The sequence below is a fragment of the Glycine soja genome, chromosome 14 (assembly GCF_004193775.1).
Source record: "Glycine soja cultivar W05 chromosome 14, ASM419377v2, whole genome shotgun sequence".
NCBI classification, from domain to species: Eukaryota; Viridiplantae; Streptophyta; class Magnoliopsida; order Fabales; family Fabaceae; genus Glycine; species Glycine soja.
In genome coordinates, this window is record NC_041015.1 from 44,225,423 (window position 1) to 44,240,498 (window position 15,076).

A 15,076-nucleotide genomic window follows, 5' to 3' on the forward strand; every position below is an offset into this window, starting at 1 on the left:
TACATATATATGCTATATAAATTAGTTTATTACCATATATAGAAAGGGGAACTATTATATCCTATTGGTACAACAAACAATGGATGATAACTCAATATGATAACTATCCTATCGTATTCCCTCTTATCATTATCATGACCATCAAACAGACTCTTAATGATTAGCATCTTTTGATTTATTTCTACAAAAATGCCATGATTCATTAATTTGAAATTAACTTCTTATTTTTATCTATTATGGATAACCAAAATAGTTAGAGTGGACTACAGGAGGCTATAAATTAAATTTTTATTTCCTATATCATAAATAAAAAATTTATTAATTGTTTTTCATTAATTTACATGTGTTAATGTGCATTTGTATTTGCTGCATGTGTTAAGAAGCATAATTATTATCTTGATAGCTATTTGTTGTAAATCAAAATAAATCTTAAAAGACTAATTTAATTATTTTAGTCTTTCTTATTGACTTAATTCCTAAAAAAAATTAGTATAGATTTAATTATATATAGATAATTTTTGTGACATGCTTGAAAGACATTTCTTTGATGGATTTTTAATGTGATTATTTTGGAACGTATAATTGGTCTCCCCCCCTGCCCTTCATTTCTGGCTCCATCCCCGCCTCCCCACATGCATTTTTGCCTCGAAAAGCATAAAATGTCCATTGAACATGGGATGTGAAGGATTATTGCCCCAAACACAACTAATCAATATAATAAAATGAGATGTGAAGGATTATTACCCCAAAATTTTCAATCTCAATTTTAAATCTACTTATGATATTTTTCTTGTCTTGGAGGAGTAAATAAAAAGCCCCAATTAATGCACAAAAAGGAGGTTAAGACCGCATACATACTAAAGTATGATCTGATAACACTTATTAAGGGCATTATCGACATCCTCATGGCATAAATAGTGTCAATTTGCTTTTCTTTCTTTGTTCCTTTTGAGTACTTAAGAAAGCAAGAAATTCAAAACGGTATATTAGCTGCTTCTCTATTTATTCATGGCCAGGTCACACATTTGACTTTATTTGTACATATGCTGCAAGTACTTGCTCATGGTTTAAACTTCTAGTTTAGAAATTTATAAGAAAAAAAAGCCTTCTAGTTTAGAAAATGAACTTGTTAATAACATTATTTTCTTGCATGAAAAGTAGCACCGTTGAAGAAGCTGATCATGTTCACTGAATCCTATCATTCTAGCTCTTCAATTGTCCGGGAAGGTCACTCAAGTGTCAAGATGCAACCTATAACCAATAATGGAATAATAGCATCTTGGTTTGATAGTTCTTATTTTCTAGACGTTCTCATCACTATGAACAAATATTTCAAGATTTGGTTCTCTCATTCTCTAGTCACAAACGCATTGCTCGGAGTATTCTATCAAATTTTAAAATATAAAATAGTAAAGGGGGGGGGGGGGGGGGGGGATGTTGCAAGGAAAATAAAAGAATACATCTAAATTACCCACAACCGCCATAACTCAAGTTTCATTATTTGTAAAATTGTGTAAACAATATACACACTATTGTTAAAGAAGTAAATTGTGAGTGACATTGAATTATCTGGCCAGCAAAAAAAAAAAAAAAAAAGAATCAGTATTACTGCTGTAGTGCTGATTGATGTTATATGTTCAATTAACTATGGCAAGAACTGCAGAAGATACTATTTTGATGTCAATTAGGGGAATAAATGATAAGAACCTTGCAATTGGATCCATCAATATACAACTAAATCTTGGGTTTTAAATAATCACCCTGTAATCACTAGTCATTGCAAAATTGTCAAGGGCGCTAAACAAAAAAATGCATAGTAAACACAACTCAAGGTAAGGAATACTGCCTCACCAACAGGGTAAAAATGTGTAAGGGATCTTGGTTGAACAACTATGACAGTTTAACCTACAATATCACCCTCACATGAGTAGCTTTAATTTAAACTGGATGCATAGACATGCATACGTCTACCTATTTTGTCTTGAAGTATTGATCACTTGGTCATTAAATAGAGGCATGTGATTTTTTTCTAAAACCAGGCCAAGGACCAATTAGCCTAAACTATCAAGTTATGAGATGAAGGCACATGAATGTCTTTATAATATCTCGAAAAGTTTATACTCGTAAAATCAATCAAGAAATCAACATGTGGAAAAAACTATATTCATAAGTAGTTCACACTTCACACACCAAAAGGTACATAGTAGGTACCCTTGTACTAATGAATCTGGCGAAAACCTCTCCAGCATATTTAAAGAGCAATGAAATTAAAAATTTGTAATGTTAATATCAGAGAAGATATCTAACTGCCCACCTATATGGAAATGTCTTATCTCAGAGAAGAAATTCTTCACTAGATGGACACAACAACTTGTTATGTTCCAGCTGTTCATAATGCACAAATTTTTAAGAAACAGATCCACCCTGGTAACATATAGAAACAATCTTTTCATTGTTTCCTTTCCTTTGCTAAAGGTACAAACTTCATATTTCGAAAATATATTGTTACAGAAAAGATTTTGATCCAAAAATAAAATATCTCAAAGCATGACCATAAAGAGTTTTTATGAATTATGAAGCAATGAAAAGAAAGTAAGAAACCTCAATATCGTGAATTATCAAACACCCATGGCTCATGTAAAAATAGCTCCCGGCCATTCATTTGGACAGTTCCTGCAGCAATATCTTCTGCACGCTTACTGGATACTTCGGCTTTTCTGGCTGATACTGCAGCGTCCTGAAAACAATGAGTACACATACTATCAATTTGGAGACTGTAACAGATTAAATTGGTAATTCCCTGCATTAGAATAAAGTTTCTCAAAAAACTTGCTTAAAAGTGCTTCAATCTGCTTGAGTGAAACCATGGGCAGCTCAACCAATTGATTGCAATATTATCCCCATTTATAGATGACTAGGCCATCCAATTAATCAAATTCTGATTTCAAGTTTTTAACCAATGTGAAGAAATTATTTGCAGTCAAGTAACTTAACCTCAAAAAAATTTGCATATAAATAAATCCACCCAGACCCTCGTGTGATAAAATGTTATAGAAAAAATTAAACAGTCATGGCATGAGGCCCCATTCTGTATTGAATACAACCATATTCTTGATTCTTCATCTTTCATTTTCTTCTCATAGGTAATTATCAAATGTAAACACGTACTTTAAAAACATTATCTCATTCGCATCCTTCTTCTCTTAAGGGAGACAAGGAGCTACTTGAACCAAAATTAATCGCATTTAATCAACCTACCTAGGAAGCCATCATGAACACCAGTATGTTTAATTAGTGTACCTAAACCAATTTTACATTTTTAGCTTTCAAACAACAATACAAGATAGCTAACCAATTTTGCGTGATCAGCCCACCATAGAACATGATGTTCAAAAACTACCCTATGCCCCATATTAACAGAGAGACAGTATCATATAAGATGAAAAAGTCTTCTTTTGTTAATTCTAAACTTGATTACAATCATAATTTTGAATAATTTCTTTTAGAAAAAATACATAACCAAACTCATCAAATTGTTGGAAAAAGAAATATAAAAATTCGCAAAATTCGGAATCGCGTAATCATATAAATGCCTACCTATTGTTTAAAAAAAAACAAAAACAAAATACAGAATTTGAAACTGAACAAAGCGATAAAGAAAGAAAAACCCTAAATATGGAATTGGGAAAGTAGAAGATAATAAAAGAGACCTTGTGGCGCTTCCATGAGAGAAACTGTTCCTGTGAGAGAGTAGGCTTCGGCCTCTCTTGTTCGGGTTTTTCCTGTGATGATTCAGTTTCAGCTCCCATCGTTTCGTTATTCCCAACCAAAGCACCAGATACTTTAGGGAAGGGTACACGACGAACCCCTGCAACTACAAGGCCTCTCAACGATGTGTCCTTTAATCTTTCGCTTAATTGCATTTCTTATTCTTAATTTTTTAAATGTTGTTACATTTTATTTCTAATAAATTAATTTGATATACTTTACTTCTTATTTCTTTTAAAGAAACTTAGAATTTTATCTTTTGTTATTTATTCATTAATAAACACAAAAATTAAGAGTAAAATTTCTCAAAAAAATATAAAGTTGGATAGAAAATTTGTAAAAAAAAAAGAAGTACAATTATATTAAGGATAAAATAATAAGAGATAAAATTTATAAGTTTTTTAAAGAATAAAATATACTAAATTAATTTTTTGGAACATTAAAGATTAAAATTTTGAAATTAAAATTACAATTAAGTATTAACCTTTTGTTAAGCATCTTTTCCATTTTAGTCTTGTAAGTTGGTAAGTTTTTTTTTTTTAACAGTCTTGCCCTTTTTTAATTTTGGTTCAAGTAGTTTTGTTTCACGTTTAGTTAATGTAAATTTGTGTTTTTAAAAACTAAGGAGTAAATTTACCTAGATTAAAAATAAAAATTTTGAAATCATAAAATGACTAAAATTAAAAAATGCAAATTTACAAAAATAAAAATGAATAAAAAAGTTGCCAGCATCAAAACCAAAAAAGCACGTGCTAACAGGGATAAAATGAAGAAAAAAAGTGAAGGGAACCAAAATTTAAAAAACATAAACTTACAACAATTAAAATTAAATTCATATATAAGACATAATAGAAAAGGACAATAGTCAATCCCTTAAAAGCTAAAGGGGAAATACCATAATATGCCTTTATTTATTGTTAAACTAGTATTTGTATTTTATCATGTCTATTGAATAAAATAAATGTTTAAATCTCATAAAAAAAAGATAAATGTTTAAATATGATTTATTCCTCTAATTAACATTTTTTTAATTTTAGTCTTTATTAAGTGTTTTATTTTTAATTTTTGTCCCTAATTTTTTCAAACATTTTGTTTTAAGTTTCTATGACCCGAATTATTACAAAACATTAAAGATAATTTCATCATGGTGTCATCAACAAAAAAGACAACATCAACACATGTTATCTTAGCAACAAAATGTTATGTCTAGTAGAATATCTTATCATCATAACATCAAAGAGATTAAAAATGAAATGAAACATTATAGGAATGAAAAATAATTAAAAAATACATGAATTAAAAGAATAATAGTATTGATAGGCATAAACAAATATTTAAATCTTAAATATAATGTATACATTTAATTTGAAATTAATATAAATTTAAAATATTTAAATGACAAGGAAAAATCAATCAACAATCTGAACCTTTTTCCACTTTTTTCCTTGTTCAACATTATAAGGTTGCTCACATATTATATAAAGATTTCATGTTCTCTCACTCACCTCATACACCATTCCTACTCTCTTAAACACACACATACTTTATAATAATAATAATAATAATAATAATAATAATAATAATAATAATAATAATAATAATAATAATAATACTAAACCATTCCAAACACTCTTAACAGCAGCACAGACACATTCAATTTAATATAGAATAAATAAATAAAAGAGACACAATTAGGTGTTGATAATTATAAATAAATAAATAATTTAACTAAGATACGTTGTTTTTTTATAACATCATTCAATTATATATTGTCATATATGGTAAAACTATTGATTTTTATAATTACTTACAAATTATACTTAAGTGACTTAAGTATATTAACTGAAAAATAATCTGAAATTAAATTTTGTAATTTTTCAGTTGCCAGTGAGATTTACTTTTAACACTATTTTTACCTTGTTAATGATCCTTTTCAGTTCAAACAATAATTGAGTTTCAAGATTTTCGCGTAGGTAAATTTAATTGAGCACGTTTCACGACTTAGATAAATAAAAAAAAAAAATGAGTTCAACATTGTGCGCCCAAAACAATAAAACAATCAACGTTTCAAACAAACAACACTAACTAAAATTTAGGAATTAAAAGACCAAAACATTTTTTTCTTAAATAAAAAAGAACCAAAAGTATATTCATTCCTTTTATTATCAAAATTTGAGTTTAATTTCTTTTTTTTTTTTTACGTAAGAGTTTAATTTTTGTTATTAAAACATCTCTACATTATATGATTTTAAAGATAATTATTATAAAAATTAGCATACTTATTATATTTATAACAGTTTGTGATTAAATAATATTGTAAAAACTATTTACCTATTAATACATACACTAATTACCCAAATAAAAATCATGAAATGCATCTAAATCTTTATTTGAATTGTATTTAAGTGGCCATACAAAAAGAAAAAACACTCCCTGTCCAAAATTGAGATATTATAACAAGGTGGTGTATGCCCCCCACCCTCAGGGTGCATGGTATATTCCTGCCCCTCCAGTATAGCATGGTGATCCCTTTCGCTATAGATGTTCAGCTTGTGAAATACAAAATATATCACGCAGTTTTATGTGCTAAGATATGCAATTATGCGCTAACATTTTAAACAAAACCCAAACCCTGTGCAATAAATTAAGTTTAGAATCGGTGCATAGACACAAAATCAATCAAGCTCTTGCAATTTTGGTAGCGAGACATGCGTCTACAGCTTCTCCGACAGTAAGGAAAACCCATTCTTTTCCAATTTTGTCTACAAAGTGTGCAAGTTTAAGCTTGTGAATTACTAGCCACCTTGGGTTGACCATAGCTAACTGTAAAAACAACATAACACTTAGGTGTTAGAGTATGAAGGTTTGAGCAACCATGTGTAAAAATCATTATTAATTTCAATGTATAATTATAGTTTTGGCTCTCTTACTATTGTCATGTTGCCAATTTAGTTCCTCAATTTTCCATTTTTGTAAATTTAATCTCTTACTGTTTTAATTGTGTAATTTTTGGTTTTCCATTAACTTGACATCTAATATTTAATTGAAATGTTGACATGACAATGCATGACAATAGTAGGATAAAAAAAATGAAAATAAGTCTAACTTCAAAGAATATAACTAAATTCATGGTGGCCTCACTTCTACCCCACGGGAAAGCAATCTCTTGTGCAGTTCCTCAAGTGCTAGAATTCCGGAAGTATCAACATTCATCAAGTCTATCAAGGACAATTGCAAAGGGTCATTGGGATAATATCAAATTTAATTACGAATGTTTAGGCACTGAGACCTTTATATATGAAAAATGTAACAGATACTCACTTGTCATGTCCAGAATCACTGCTTGGACCCTACCCTTGGTGGTTTCTTTAAGGTCATCTTCATCTTGTGAGACCCACTTGAGAATTCTGGAACAAGTGAAAAAATTCATACACGGTTCTAATTTGGGCTAAACCCCTCTGAAAATCATTTGTAAATTGCTTGCTTGCCTTTCTCTGACAAAATTAGCATTTGCAAAGCAGAGTGAGCCAGAGCTTATGCGAATCACTATGATGCCTGGAGTGCTTATGGCCATGGGATATTGAGTCACATCACAGAAGGCTTCTGTTCTTGGAACTCTACCTAGAACTTCTATTCCAGGTCGAATTGATTGTATCAGTATCTTTGCAAACGAGATTATCACCTGCACATTAAAGAAAAAGAATTAGAGTATTTTGTGTAAAGGTTTCTTACATAATAATCTTATCATACATTGCTATATATTTGAAAATGTTTACCTTCGTATTATGGTTTACTAATTATATACACTAATTTGATTGTATCACAAATTGAAATTTCCAACACACCTCAGACAGAAGATTGGACATCTCAAGTATGAGGTTACCTATCATTTACTTATTTATCTTTACTTTTTTTAACATTACAACAATGGGTCAAGTAAATAGGTAAGTCTCTAACTGAAACATTGCTTCTAATTGGAAGACAAATAACTGAAGGAAAACATTGCTAATATCCTCCATAAGCATAACAACCCCCAAGATCTTTAGATAGGAACCACATAACAAGTACATAAAACATTGATAATAATGGTTGTTATGCTTAGGAATAAAAACTTTCCACAAGGAGGACCATATCAGAACTTCTATGAGTGACCAAGTCATTGGCTATACGTAATGCCCTTAACTTCTTGTGATTATATTACAAGAAGGCTTTCTTTACAACAAATCCAATACGCAGTATGATTATGGAACAAGAAAAGGTTTGGAGTACACGATACTATACAGTGACATTTAATTATTTAGAACAAAACGCAACACTCAATTTAATTATACAAGTTATGAATGTATGGCCAAATTTGACGTCATAAAGTTAATTTGAAAGCACAATAAGTCTGGTATTTAAGAAGCAAGTGGTTCTTTCAAAAAAAAAAAGGAGCAAGTGGTCAACCAAATTCAATGGTCCTTTGTCATGTGCAAATTGTCAATGAATTTTACGTTACTTCCTGCTTACAAGGATGCTAGTTAGTGTGCAATAGGGACTCAAATCACTTGTTTCCATTCTCTGTTCCTTCCTTGTCTCTCCAATTAAAAAACAGGACAAAACTCACGAGAAATACTTAAGTACTTTTAATCTTGTTATTCAATCAACATTGAGTTTAATTTTATACTAGTATGAGAAATCATTATTAGTATGATTTTAAGATAATTATTATAAAATTCAACAAACTTACCACAGTATATAATTAAGTGACAATTACATTGTCAATGGCTATTTACTCATCAAAATTAGAGTTTCACTTCAATATGCAGTGCAATAAAAGTTGTCATTAAAAGTCAGTGTTGGTTATGAAGATAGAAAAAACTCAAATTTTGAACAATGAACAATACTAAAAAGCACCTTAAGTATTGCACCTAAAATTTATTTAAAAAGTAGCATCTCAAGTGTAAGTTTTTAATTAATTTGTTGTTACTTCTAGCTCACAAGATACTAGTTAGTGTGCAGCTAGCACACAAATCATTTGCCCCATTTTCATTTAGTTCCATCTCTAATTAAAAAATAACATCACAGCAAAAAAGGAAATAAAAACTATCAAGAGAGAAAATATGTTATTTTTCAATTGGTGCAATAGAGGAAAAAATTTAAGTGGTGAATGACTTACTGCAACAAGAAGGCCAATCTCTACTGTTGCAAACAAGACCCCAAGAAAAGCACCAATACAAGCAAGAAAGTCCAATTTATCAACCTTCCAGATATAGCAAGCCTCACTTAGGTCAATTAATCCAGGAAGAGCAGAGAGGACGATAGAGGCAAGGATAGCCACAGGGGTGTAGTATAAGAGCCTTGTAAACAATTCCAGGGACAAAAACACTGTAACAGCCATCACAATGTTTGACACAGCTGTTTGACATCCAGCACTGAAATTCACTGCAGTCCTTGAGAAAGAACCTGAAATTATTCACCAAGAAACTATAAACAACTTTGATACATACACATGTAACACATCAAACATAAGAGGAGTTATACAAATTAATTGCACAATTTATTGGAAAAAGAAATCACCAGTTGCCACATAGCATGAAGTCAAAGATCCTGCAATGTTCATGATTCCCATTGACAACATTTCTTTGTTGCCATCAAGATGGTATCCCTTGATGGAAGCAAAAGATCGACCAACCGCTATTGCTTCCTGAATAAGAAGATCAAATTGCTATTAGGGTCATAGGACTCAGAACTGAGGAAATAATAGTAATAGTAATAATAATAATTTGGAGAAAATCAGAAAATGAATTAACATACTGTGAGGGCAATAACAGAACAAATCAACCCAATTTTTGCTGCTTGTCCGACATGTGGACCATGTAATTGCAACTGGTGAAGAGAACTTGGATTCAGACCTCCTTTGACATGCTTTATTATATTAACCCCATGCTTATCAGCTCTGGACAAATACACAATCAAGGTTGATAGTATAACTGAGAGAAGAGGAGAAATAGCAGGCAACCAGAAAAGCTTTCTATTTCTTCTGCCCTGGAATTAGATACATCATATGCACCATAAAATGTTAAAATTAAACAAAGAGGTAGTGAAGAAGGTAAATACCAGAAATTCAAGTACTTACAATAAATCGGGTAATTAGAATGAAAATCAAGAATGAACATCCCAGGACAAAATTCAGAGGGTTCCACTGTCAATTAAACAACCAAAGAAGAACAATATCAGATATTAACTTGAAGTTCAGCTTGCTATAAAATTCAAGGTTCAAAGTTATGAATAAGAAACTGTATAACTTTAGACGATAGTAAATAAACTTTATCAGAACATAAATAGCTAAAGTAAAACCAACTCACTTTTTGTCCAGGGGCAATTTGATTATGTAGTGACTTATAAACAGATGCCAACACTGATACTACATCTGTTTTGGAGGTAAAGTGACTAAGCCCCAGCAACCCTTTGAGCTGCTGAAGACCAATAATGATGGCAGCGCCTGCCATAAATCCAACTAAGGCAGCATGTGAAAGAAAATCCACAAGAAAACCCAACCTGCAAGTGTTGAAGGATAATCAAAAGTGAGAACTACTTATTAGGGGCATGTTTGATTTCTTTCTCAATTCTTTGGTTTTAAAAACTGTTTTGTAACACAATTTCGTGTTATTCAAAATCTATTGAGTTTTGAAATTTGGTTCCAAAACAAGTATTTTAAAAACCAAAAAATATAAACAGCTAGGATATATTTTCTCATTTTCTTCTTCTGTTTTGTGGTCCTGGGTCAAGGGTGTGGTGTGACATGGACTCTGGTGTGAGTCTGATTTCTTTGTTTCTTTCATAAACAAAAAACAGTTTTTGAAAATAGAAATCAATCACATCCATATATTGAGAAAACTACAAATTTACAAGAAATTTCACAAACTGATGTGAGGAATCCACCTGAAAACACCAAATGCAGTTTGAAAAATTCCGGTGAAGAAAGTCACAGTAAAGACAAGATTTCTGTAGGCATTAGGATTGGTAACTGGATCTTCCACTTTTGGGACCAGAGAGGCTAACAGCATTGACACTACAGCTACAGGTCCAATTGCAATTTCTCTTGAGCTTCCCATCATAGCATAAATAAGAGGAGGAACAACACTGGTATCTGAATGAAACAAAAAACCAAACCAATAGTGAAATTTAACCAAACCAAACCAAACCAATCAGTAGCAGTGTAGACTGAAGCCACATACTTACACAGGCCATATTCAGGAGCAACTTTTGCTAAAGTAGCATATCCTATGCTCTGCAAGATTCAAGTGGAAAACAGAAGAATGAAAGGACAAGATCTATGTAATCCTTCAATTTATCTTGAATGCATTGCACTGGAAAAAAAAAGACAGAAACATCATTTGTGAAACAAAATACCTGAGGTATGCAGAGACTGGCAAGAGTTAAGCCAGCCAAGAGATCATCTTTGAACTTGGAGACTTTGTAATCTCTCAACCAACTAATGATTGGGAACAAATTCTGCAGGCATGAGAGTGCATGTCCATTGATGGTTTTCCTCTTGGATGAGAAGCAGAACATGTTGCCATGAGGCAGAATGGTTTCCTTGACAGAACTAAATAGCTTCTTCCAGAGAGGAGGAGGGTTGGGAGAATCAAGCACCCACTGGGACCTCTCTGTCTGGCCATGTTCCTCAAGATGAAAGACCCCTTGTTCTCTCATTATTGGAACTTGTTAAGAGGCTTCAATGCATGGTTTTGTTTGAAGTGTTTGGGTGAACTTTGGTCAGCTGTACTTATTGTACAATCTTGTCAGTTAAATATAACCAACACCACTCCTTTTGACAAAGGGATCAATTTATTTGGATGATTGCTTGAAAGGGGTAGCAGAGAGGTGGTGTGATAGAAGCCTGTTCTGGAAGAGGGATTGTTGTGACACCACATTGGTTGGCTTGTGTCAAAAGTTGTGACTGGTTGGGTGATAGTATGTAGAGTATAGACCCCCCTTTAATATGAATCCATATTAGGAGAGCATCTATTCCTACTTATGGGTGAACTTGGCTTTCAGGATATGGCCAAATTTCAATTTATAGCATCATTTCATTTTGCATGTAATGGAAGGGGAATATAAACAATTATATGTGGATTGTGGTCGGTTGGTACCTCAAGCTCTGGGATAATAAAGCTAGTTATTATCATCTGAACTGCAATAATTGAAATAAGAATTTCATGTGAATAACAACAAAGTGGTGAATTTGAGTGGATGGGTTCAGATTTTTAAACAAACTGGTTAGGAATTTGAATCCTGATTAAGGAATTCTAATTCAAGCATAAGTTATTATAACTTTCGATTCCTATAAATAAAACGAAATTTTAATTCTAACTCTTGTACACCAAGAAAACTTGGTTAGGAGAAGATAATCTACTTTTAAGTACCTTCAAATTTTCTAAAGATTAATCTCTGTAAATAACCAAAATACTCTCCTTCAATCATAGGTGTATAATAAAAAAGAATTTAATGTGAATTTAAAAAGGAATAAATATTATGCTAGCCATTATTGTCAGCAGTGCAATTCTGTGAAAGAATCAGAATTTCTGTATATTTGAGATAAACAATCAATGCCCGGTCAAGAAGGCATTCACAATCATGTCCTCATATATTCATTGGACCCGCTGTATTTTGGATTTTATACTTTGCAGCCGTCGGGCCAATTTTCTTTATTTAGAAGTCCTTTTTCACGGAGTAATACAATTAGTGACCACTTCTTACAGCGTCTTTTACAACAATGAAAGAGATATGAAAGAAATACAAACAAAAAAAACGGTAAGACAAGATGAGTTATATGATTAAAAATGATAAATAAGATGTAAAAAGTATTATAGAAAAGATAAAGAAGACCTTAAAAAATAAAGAAAATTGTATACACTTTCAGTTAGTATATATTACAAATCATAGAGAATTTGACTAATCGATTACTTTGTGACGTCTTTCTTTTTCCATTACTTTTTTTTTTCATTTACAAAAATATTTAAATACAAGTTCTAAGGAATTTAAAACTGATTTCAATAAGATCACAAATTTATTGGTAAGTATAACAATTTAAAGATAAAATTAATAATTAATCTCTTATAAAATAAAGTAAAAAAATTTGCACATTTTTTCTTCTCAAAATAAGGGTACCTAGTAACAATTTTTTTAGTTATTATATTCTTATTTATTTAATAAATCATACTTCATTTGTTCCTTATTTCCAAGTTTAAAAATATGTTTGTTTCTTTTTATAAGACTCAATCTATCACATTTTTTGTATTTATTATTTTTAAATTAGAATACCCCTAATTAAAAGAGAGATCAATTAGAAGAGAGAAAAATATTAATGATAAGGGTAGTTTTGAAAAAAATTATAAATTTAAGATAAATTTATTATTATCAACTAACTTAATTATTCTCCTTAATCTTGGTGAAGTGGGTAACTTGATATTATAAATAGAAATGGAGTGAGTGTTAATTAGTTAGTCATTTAATAAAAATTAGATTTTAAATACACATTTATTATTAGGTATTGAAAAACAATAATGAATTTTAATGGTGTCATTAAAAAATATTTAAATTCATAATTCACTAAGTGATCATTATGAATTCATTTATTATATTTATAAATTTTAATTTTTTTAAAAAAATATTGAATTTTAAAAAAAAAAACTAAAGATATTAATCTATGATGAAAAAAAAATAATGTGTAACTGTAGCTTCATCTATCATTTGTAGTTATTTATTGTGTATAAATTTGATAGTGTTTCAAAAATTAGTGACTTGCATATTAATAGCTAACAAACTAAATAAACATAATAGATGAAGGATTTTTTTCCACAATTAATTAGTACATGATTAAGAGTGATATATTTTTTTCGAAAGGAGAAGTCAAACTTTGATATCAATAATTCATAATAACTCACCCACATTGTGAAGATCCCCTTTGTCATGATTAAGAGTGATTTTTTTTTTGTCTTAATCCTCAAGTTCATCAAGGGAAAGAGATGATGACTAATTCAAAATTTGCCTGGGAGGTAAGTAATGTAACGATCCACCATCGTTACTATTTATCATACCAATACATCTTTAATACTGTTATAGTCCTACAAGAAATACCTAGGAATTTTTCACATTCAAAACATGTAGCTACATTTATCAAGTATCGTATTCACCACTTGAGCCACAGAAGATGTTTTTTGACCAACAGCTACATAAACACATATTACATTTTGTCCTTATTGATTGAGAATAGTATTTGTGGCTACTAGTGTTTTACCCGTTTATTTGTCTCCAATAATTAATTCTCATTGGCCTTCACCCTTTGGACTCATATATAAGCAAAAATAAATGATTTTGCACTAATTAAGAAAATTAGTTGACATCATTTAATTTTACTAATCTCAAGTAAAAAATAAGGTTATTTTTCAAATGTCCTTCATTGAAACTTGTTATCATAAATAAAAAAAGAGTCATTGAAAATAGAAATAGAATTAAATGAAGGGTATTTTAGGAATGATAACATTAAATAAGGTAAAATTAGTTAGATTTGTTTATTTTTAAGTCCAACAAACATGACCATTTTTTTTGCTTATATATGAATTTAGAGGGAGAATTAAGACACAAGGATAATATGTCTTAAAGCGTTACAAAATATTATATGTAAAAGTAGACTACAAGTTCTAAAAGGATTTCCTTTAAGGGAATATATACACCAACATAAATATTTATATAAGGCCCTAAGCTAGTCCCCTCTAACATATTATGCATAAACTAACAAAAGAGAGATATCGACTTCCAATCCATCTTCAAGATCTAGGTCTTCAAGAAACTACATGATCTCCTATAGCATTAGTACCATGTGCTCCCATGTCAAGACACGACACGATCACTATAGTCATACAACACAACACAAATACAAAGCGCAAGGGTAAGCTTATATATAAAAGGAAACATATTATAAAAGAGATAAGGATATGAGGTTACTAGCTTAACAAAGAAATTTAGATGAATCAATCATTCATGAATCAATTAAAACATACAATACAACAATCACAATTCATAATTTTAATCTCATATGCATATGCATCATGTAATGTAATGCTGACACAATTCTATAGATATTTCTACAACTTTTGGGCGGTTCCCATCAGCCTCATCCCCTACCATGGTCCCATTCTTTGATCATCCAGGGAGTTCCTTGAGCTGACCCAATGGAGGAAGTGTAGTTTTATAAATAAAAAAATAATAATAAACAAGTGTGGGTATTGGCTTACCTCTGTAAGGTTTGCAAGACCTTACA

At 30.6% G+C, this 15,076-nt stretch overlaps 2 protein-coding genes across 5 annotated transcripts; both read right to left on the bottom strand.

The window, feature by feature from the left end:
- Window positions 1–2,222: 2,222 nt before the first annotated feature.
- On the bottom strand, window positions 2,223–3,906 carry LOC114383297 (zinc finger CCCH domain-containing protein 15 homolog). The gene is made up of 2 exons (XM_028342941.1): window positions 3,711–3,906; window positions 2,223–2,737 (listed from the first exon to the last, which is right to left on the bottom strand). Exons 1-2 carry the CDS (start codon window positions 3,807–3,809, stop codon window positions 2,603–2,605), a joined length of 234 nt encoding a protein of 77 aa, XP_028198742.1. The 5' UTR covers window positions 3,810–3,906; the 3' UTR covers window positions 2,223–2,602.
- A 2,221-nt stretch (window positions 3,907–6,127) lies between these two features.
- Window positions 6,128–12,048, bottom strand: LOC114385185 (low affinity sulfate transporter 3-like). Of its 4 annotated transcripts, none has more exons than XM_028345196.1 (12): window positions 11,164–12,035; window positions 10,993–11,041; window positions 10,693–10,900; window positions 10,116–10,308; window positions 9,887–9,952; window positions 9,565–9,795; window positions 9,328–9,454; window positions 8,927–9,213; window positions 7,257–7,450; window positions 7,090–7,175; window positions 6,910–6,986; window positions 6,128–6,591 (listed from the first exon to the last, which is right to left on the bottom strand). In XM_028345196.1, the coding sequence occupies exons 1-12, from the start codon at window positions 11,464–11,466 to the stop codon at window positions 6,448–6,450; spliced, it is 1,965 nt and encodes a 654-aa protein (XP_028200997.1). In that variant the 5' UTR covers window positions 11,467–12,035; the 3' UTR covers window positions 6,128–6,447. The 4 variants fall into 4 exon arrangements, with proteins under 4 accessions (XP_028200997.1, XP_028201000.1, XP_028200998.1 ...); XM_028345197.1 differs by having other exon boundaries at window positions 6,476–6,591; window positions 6,875–6,986; window positions 11,164–12,047; XM_028345198.1 differs by having other exon boundaries at window positions 6,480–6,591; window positions 6,890–6,986; window positions 11,164–12,046.
- Between the last annotated feature and the right edge of the window lie 3,028 nt (window positions 12,049–15,076).

Excerpts from the sequence above, each read along its gene's own strand:
- LOC114383297 (XM_028342941.1), bottom strand. The coding sequence starts at position 3,809 with ATGGGAGCTGAAACTGAATCATCACAGGAAAAACCCGAACAAGAGAGG. Across the intron at positions 2,738-3,710 it reads TCTCATGGAAGCGCCACAAG|GACGCTGCAGTATCAGCCAG; the intron begins GTCTCTTTTATT and ends CATTGTTTTCAG.
- LOC114385185 (XM_028345196.1), bottom strand. The coding sequence starts at position 11,466 with ATGAGAGAACAAGGGGTCTTTCATCTTGAGGAACATGGCCAGACAGAG. Across the intron at positions 10,309-10,692 it reads ACTGCATTTGGTGTTTTCAG|GTTGGGTTTTCTTGTGGATT; the intron begins GTGGATTCCTCA and ends CAACACTTGCAG. Across the intron at positions 6,592-6,909 it reads TGCTTTCCCGTGGGGTAGAA|TTAGCTATGGTCAACCCAAG; the intron begins GTGAGGCCACCA and ends TTGTTTTTACAG.